The 7,105-nt window shown below is 50.1% G+C and overlaps 1 protein-coding gene across 1 annotated transcript in view; it reads right to left on the bottom strand.

The window, feature by feature from the left end:
• The window catches only part of Slc1a5 (solute carrier family 1 (neutral amino acid transporter), member 5), an 11,988-nt gene extending 11,809 nt beyond the window's left edge, over positions 1-179 (bottom strand). Inside the window, exon 1 of the mRNA XM_013032576.1 lies at positions 8-179. Coding sequence (XP_012888030.1) covers positions 8-64 — 57 coding nt within the window. The 5' untranslated portion in view covers positions 65-179. The remainder of the gene's footprint in view (positions 1-7) is intronic.
• Positions 180-7,105: the final 6,926 nt, after the last annotated feature.

The following is a 7,105-nucleotide window of genomic DNA, read 5'->3' as shown; positions in this document are numbered from 1 at the left end:
CGTTGGCGCTGGGGTCCGGCTCCGAGGCTGCCTTGGGGTCGGGCTTGGGGGGATCGGCCACCATGGCGAGGCGGGCAAGGCGGGCGCGCGGAGCTCCTGGGCGCCCGGGGCTGTGGTGAGTGCGGTCCTTCCCGCCACGCGGAGGCCCTTAAGGCGCAGGGGAGGTGCGCCACAGCGCCCCGCGGCAGCCACGCGGGGAAGCGCCCCGGAGTCAGGCAGGGTGAACTCCCGGGCTCCGCCAGGTCTTTTTCAGTCCTCTCCTGGGCGGAGCCCTGGGGCCCCCTGCGCCTTCCCTGCTCTGGGTGCGCGCGCGTGCGCGTGCGTGTGGGTATGTGCGCGCGCGCGCGTGCAATGCCTGAGTGTAGAGAGTGAGTTGAGAGCGTGTGCTTTTGTTTCTTGGACTCTGGCTTTTGGAGGATCAGAGTACCAGCACTAAATAACAAAGCACCACCAATTAAAACCAAATGTGTGGCTGGCCTGAAACCCCAGCTACTAGGGACGCTGAGATCTGGAGCTGGATGGAGGTGAGGCCCAGATGGTAGAGCAGAGTGCCCGCTATGCAAAAAGAAGGGCAGCAAGTGTGACGAACTGAGTTCACACACACCAGTGCCGCGCGTGCGCGCGCGCACACACACACACACACATATTCAAGAGGGAAAATGATGAAAATGAGGCTGAAGCAGAGATAGGAGCCCGACCAAGAGGGTGTGGCAGAAGTCAATAAAAAGGGGATGGGGTATAGTTCAGGAACAGAGCCTTCTGCATTTATTGTGACAGAATATTTATCAGGCATTGTGGAATGTGTCTGAAATTCCAGCAGGAGGAGGAGGAGGAGGCAGGAGGATCAGGAGTTTGAGGCCAGCTTAGCAAGACTTAAAAACAAAATATAGCCAGGCGCTGGCAGCTCATACCTACTCAGGAGGCTGAGAGATGAGGATCAAGACATGAGACTCCCATCTCCAATTAACTACCAGAAAGCTGGAAGTGGAGCTGTGGCTCAAGTGGTGGAGAGCTACCCTTGAGTGAAAAAGCTTAGGGACAGAGCCTAGACCTTGAGTTCAAGCCCCAGGGCCAGCACACATTCTTACACTGGATCACACAGACTTGAATAAAAATCAGAATGGCGTTACTCAGAATGGTGCACATGAGCAAACCTAAGTTGTGATCTGACTTCCTGAGAAATCATGAAGAGGGTGAGATTTCTCAAAAAGGCCAGTTTCAGTGGACCAGGAAGTTTCATCAGGTTTAATCCTCAATCCTTTAATTGCAACAAAAAGTAACATGTGAGGCTCTGCCTTAAACCAAATATGTATCTATTGTTCTATCTCACAAGGAAAGTAACTGTGAAATCATAACTCTTCAAAGCTTTCCTTTCTTCAAACCAATCTGAGGCTGGGGATGAGGCTGAGTGCCCATCACTTGCTTGCCTGGCACGCATGACAAAGCCCTGCTTCCATTCCCAGTGCCAAGGAGAAAAAAGCCTTTCCACTTTCCTGAATCAATGCTCATTCTGTGTCATGGAATGATAAGTTGCCTGGTTGTAGCATCACAACATAAAACCAACTAGGATTGCTGAACCAAGTCGGATATGGCAGTTCATGCCTGTAATCCCAGCAATGCTGGTGGGGAGAAAGGGAGTGGGACACTAAGGTAAAAGGATCTAGAGTTTAAGCTAACCTGGGCTACATAGCAAAATCCTGACACCCTCCCTCCCCCCCTCAATAAAAAGAAAGGAAGAAGAAGGGAAGGAAGGAAAAGAAGGGAAAGGAAGAAAAGGGAGAGAAGGAGGTGGGGGGGGGAGAAGCAGTGGATCTTTGGGCCATCTATGCCACTTCCCACCCTGGCCTGGGCAGAGCCAAAGCAAGCAACTGGAGAAGGGGCCGCTCTGCCCTTCCTTACTCCGCAATTACTTTTTTTTTTTTTTTTGGTCAGCCATGGGGCTTGAACTCTGGGCCTGGGCGCTGTCCCTCAGCTCTTCAGCTCAAGGCGAGCGCTCTACCACTTGAGCTACAGTGCCACTTCCGGTTTTCTGGTGGTTTATTGGAGATAGGAGTCTCACGGTCTCTCCTGCCCGGGCTGGCTTTGAACCGCGATCCTCAGATCTCAGCCTCCTGAGTAGCTAGGATTACAGGCGCGAGCCACCAGCGCCTGGCCGCAATTACTTTTTTAAGGGCTGGCTTGTCTGATTCCCAGAAGGCCTCCCCCAGATGCAGTGGCCCTGGAATTTTTACCTGTTGTCACTCAGGTTTCTGGGCCTTTGGGGCCAAGACCTGGGGTGTTAGGTGCTGCCTTCCCTGCCTTCCCCCAGGTCTTGACAAAGCCAGGCTCCTACCACCACCCCAGGACCAAGCCTGGGACCCACCAGTGCCAGAAGACTCAGGTGACCTGGATAGAAAGACATTTAAGCTCATGCCTGTAATCCCAGCTACTGAGGGGGCTGACATGTGAGGATCGTGGTTTGAAGCCAGCCTAGGTGAAGCTCCCAAGACTTTTAATTCCAATGAGCCAGCAGAAAACCACAAGTGGGGGCTGGGAAGGTGGCTCAGTGGTAGAGCGCTTGCCTTGCTATGCCTGAGGCCCTGGGTTCGATTCCTCAGCACCACATAAGCAAAAAGAAAAAAGCCGGAAGTGGCGCTGTGGCTCAAGTGGTAGAGCGCTAGCCTTGAGCTGAAGAGCTGAGGCACAGCACCCAGGCCCCACGACCAGACCCAAAAAAAAACAAAAAAACAAAAACAAAAAAAACCACAAGTGAAGGTGTAGCCCTGAATTCAAGCCCCAGTACTGGCACAAAAAATTAAAAAGCCACACACCAGTGTCACAGGCCTGTAATGCTAGCCACTCAGAAGACTGAAATCAGAGGATCAAGGTGTGAGGTCAGCCCAACTAACCAGCAAAATGCCAGACTGGAGGTGTGGCTCATGTGGTAGAGCTCCAGTCTTGAATGAAAAAATCCAACTGAGAGAATGAGGCCCTGAGTTCTCAGTTTAAAAAAACCAAGCCAGGGCTGGGAAGGTGGCTCAGTGGTAGAGCACTTGCCTTGCATGCATGAGGCCCTGGGTTCAACTCCTCAGCACTACATAAGCAAAAAGAAAAAAGCCGGAAGTGGCGCTGTGGCTCAAGTGGTAGAGCACTAGCCTTGAGCTGAAGAGCTGAAGGACAGCGCTCAGGCCCCGAGTTCAGGCCCCACGACCAGACCTCCCCCCCCCCGAAAAAAAAAACCCAAGCCAAACCAGGAGCTCCTCTGTCAGCACAAATGGGGAAACTGAGTCCCTATGACCCATAGATACTTCATGAAAGTACAACAGAATCTAAAAAGGCTGAAGATTTTAGGTGTCCAGCTGCCAAAACCCTGGAAGGTGAGACATTGAGATGCACATGGAGAGACATCAACTCATATTCCACACAGCTCTTCCCTTCCCCCTTTCCTGTTTTTTCCCAAGATAATATCTGGCCAGGTTGTCCGGACTGGCCTTGAACTCTTAGAATCGAGTGATTCTCCTACCTTAGCCTTCCCATAGTGAGGACTGTAAGCATTTATCATCGGGCCTGGCTATTTTAATTAACTTACTGTTTAGGCAATTATATTTATATGGTTCAATTATAATTAAAATTAATTATGTTACTTAATTGTAATTATATAGTCAAATTAATTTAGTTATTTAATTTCTGCTGTCCTGAGGATTGAAATCAAGACCTCATCCTTGCTAAGCAAGTACTTTACTACTTGAGCCACATGTCCAGCCTTTACTTATTTATTTATTGCCAGTTCTGGGGCTTAAACTCACCCTGGGAGCTGTCTCTGAGCCTCTTTGTGTTCAAGACTAGCACCCTACCACTTGAGCCACAGTGCCACTTGCAGAATTTCTTTTTTTTTCCAGTCCTGAGGCTTGAATTCAGGGTCTGGGCACTGTCTCTGGGCTTCTTTTGCTCAAGACTAGTACTCTACCACCTGAGCCATAGTGATGCTTCTGGCTTTTTCTGTTACTGTGGTACTGACGAATTGAACCTAGGGCTTCACGCATGCTAGGCAAACACTCTACCACTAAGCCACACTCCCAGCCCATTTCCAGCTTTTTCTGAGTAGTTTATTGGAGATGAGTCGAGTCTCATGAACTTTCTTGCCTGGGCTGGCTTTGAACCACAATCCTCAGATCTCAGCTTCCTGAGTAGCTAAGATTGCAGGTGTGGGACACTGGTGCTCGGCCTTAAATTTTATTTTTGAAAGCTTTATTATCTTAGATTAACTTCTGAGGGGTCATGATGGGGACATGATGGGGTCATGTATACCCTCCCTCCTTGCCATGCCAAGGGACAAGGCCTGTGGGCAGACTTGGCATGGTCGACAGAAGGCTGTGCCCTGTGACACATTTGTGGGTGGGGCTGGGGTGGGGCCTGGCCTCCTGAGAAGCCATTGGCTGGCAGATGTGTGCAGCGGTCCCGCCCCCACCCTTTGACACAGCACTGCAGGGGCCAGACCCATGTTGTGCAGGAGTCTGGAGCAGGGCAACACCACAGCCCTTTCTGCATCCATAGAAAGACTGGAACCAAAGCTGGGTGCCGGTGGCTCATGCCTGTAATCTTAGCTACTCAGGAGGCTGAGATCTGAGAAGCTCAGTTCAAAGCCAGCCAGGGCAGGAAAATCCATAACACTCACCTCCAATTAACCACTAGAAAACCTGAAGTGGATCTGTGGCTCAAAGTGGTAGAGTGCTAGCCTTGACTGAAAAAGCTCAGGGACAGTGCTCAGGCCTTGAGTTCAAGATCCAAACTAGGCTGCTGCCAGAGGGCCTGGAGAAATACACTTCGGCCCATCCATGCAATAGAAGACCATGCAGCTTTATAAAAGAACAAGCCAGGTGGGTGGTGGTGGCTCACGCCTGTAATCCTAGCTACTCAAGAAGCAGAGTTCTGAGGATCACAATTTGAAGCCAGCCCAGGCAGGAAAGTCCATGAGACTCTTCTCTCCAATTAACCAGTGAAAAGCTGCAAGTAGAGGTGTGGCTCAAGGGTAGAATACCAGCCTAGAGCCAAAACCCTAAGGCACAGCCTCTATTGCCAGCACTCGGGGTTGAGTTAGGTGAATGGCCAAGTCAAAACACAAAAAAAATTTCATGGGTGGTGGAAGTGTGTGTGTATAGGTAGAGGCCAGTCATATAAAGGTATAAGAGACTTCATGTCAACCAATGGCTAGGTGCAGTAGTACACACCTGTCATTCCAGCCATAAAGGGAAGCATGACTAGCAAGACTAAATTCTGGGGGAAAGAGCAAAACACAGTCTCAAAAATAACAATAGTGTGACTGGGAAGGTGGCTCAGTGGTAGAGTACTTGCCTTGCATGCATGAGGCCCTCGGCTCGATTCCTCAGCACCACATAAGCAGGAAGAGCTGGAAGTGGTGCTGTGGCCCAAGTGGTAGAGCGCCAGCCTTGAGCTGAAGAACTGAGGGACAGCGCCAAGGCCCAGAGTTCAGGCCCCATAACTGGCAAAAAAAAAAAAAACAATAGTGGGCTGGGAAGGTGGCTCAGTGGTAGAGCGCTTGCCTAGCATGCATGAGGCCCTGGGTTCCATTCCTCAGCACCACATAAGCAGAAAAAGCTGTGCCTCAAGTGGCAGAGCACTTGCCTTGAGCTGAAGAGCTGAGCCCCATGACCATCACCACCACCACCAACAACAACAAAAAGTAAGCCAGGCACTGGTGGCTCAGGCCTGTAATCCTAGCTACTTAGGAGGCTGAGATCTGAGGATCACCAGGGCAGAAAAGTCTGCAAGACTCTAATCTCCAGAAAACTGAAGTGGCGCTGTGGCTCAAGTGGTAGAGCGCTTGCCTTGAGCTGAAGGGCTGAGGGACCATACCCAGGCCCAGAGTTCAAGCCCCACAACTGACCAAAATAGTGACAACAACAATAATAACAATAGTAAAAAAAAAAAAAAAAGGCTCGGGGAATGGCACTAGTGGTAGCAGGCTTCCTTAGCAAACACAAGACCCTGTATTCCAACCCCAGATCTGCAATAAACAACAAGGCCAGCAAACAGTGGGTCGTAGCTATAATCCCAGCTACTCAGGATGCAGAAATTGGGAGGACCAAAGTTCTAGGTCAGCCAGGCAAAAAGTTAGTAAGACCCTATCTCAGTCAATAACGGGGTCAAGGAAGATATATGCCTGCCATCTCTGTTGTGTGTGATGGGCATAAGTGGGAAAATCATGGTTCAAGTTGACCAGGGCAAAAAGCACAAGACCCTACCGGTAAAATGAGATAAGCCCAAAAGAACTTGAAGTCATAGCACCTACCTTGCAAGATTGAAGGCCTGAGATCAGTTCCAAGTCAAAAAAAAAAAAAAAAAACTAGACCAAAAGAAAGCAAAACAGAAAAGACTGCTAAATATTTACTCAGTGTGTTTCTAGGAGGAAACAGTTTTGAATTGGACCCTTTGCCAATTTCCATGGTATAAATTAACTCCCCTAATGTCAAAGGAAAAACAAACAAAAAAGGATCAGAAAGCAATAGATGTTGACATTGCCTTTGATTTCATGTAAATTATGTACCTGTGTGTTTGTATAGTTTAATGTCTCTTTCTCTCATTTAATAACAGTTATGCTTACTGAACCCAGTAAGCTGGAAGGTTCAGCGATCTGCTCTGGGGAAGTGGTCCTGGTGCACACCAATGGGTAGATGGAAAGCAAATTGCTGTTGTTTTGTTTTGTAGGGAGAACTGGGACTCCATCCTGAACCCAAGGCCCTCATGCATGCTAGGCAAGTGCCCTACACCAATCTAGATCTGCACCCCTAAAAGCTAAATTTGGGACAGCAGCCTAGAAGAGAGTTTGGCCTCACACTTCTCAATCTGTGCTTCCAGAAGGCAGAGATGTCCCTGAGAAAAATCACAAGAAACTGGGGCCTGTGGGCTGGTTTCACACCTGCGCCTGCGTGCTGGGAATCCGACCCCGCCTCCACCTAGAGGCTCCGCCCCAGGCCGGAGGCCCCGCCCCCAGCAGCTCTTCCAGCCTCTGATGTGATCTGATCAGTCTGGGCTGGACTGGGGTAGCTGCGACTTGGCTCTCTCCACCTGATCCTTAGGTGAGGGCAGATGACTGCAGGAGGGGCCC

This window comes from Dipodomys ordii, unplaced genomic scaffold (assembly GCF_000151885.1).
Source record: "Dipodomys ordii isolate 6190 unplaced genomic scaffold, Dord_2.0 Scaffold156, whole genome shotgun sequence".
Lineage (NCBI taxonomy): Eukaryota > Metazoa > Chordata > Mammalia > Rodentia > Heteromyidae > Dipodomys > Dipodomys ordii.
This window is presented reverse-complemented; position numbering and strand designations above follow the sequence as displayed.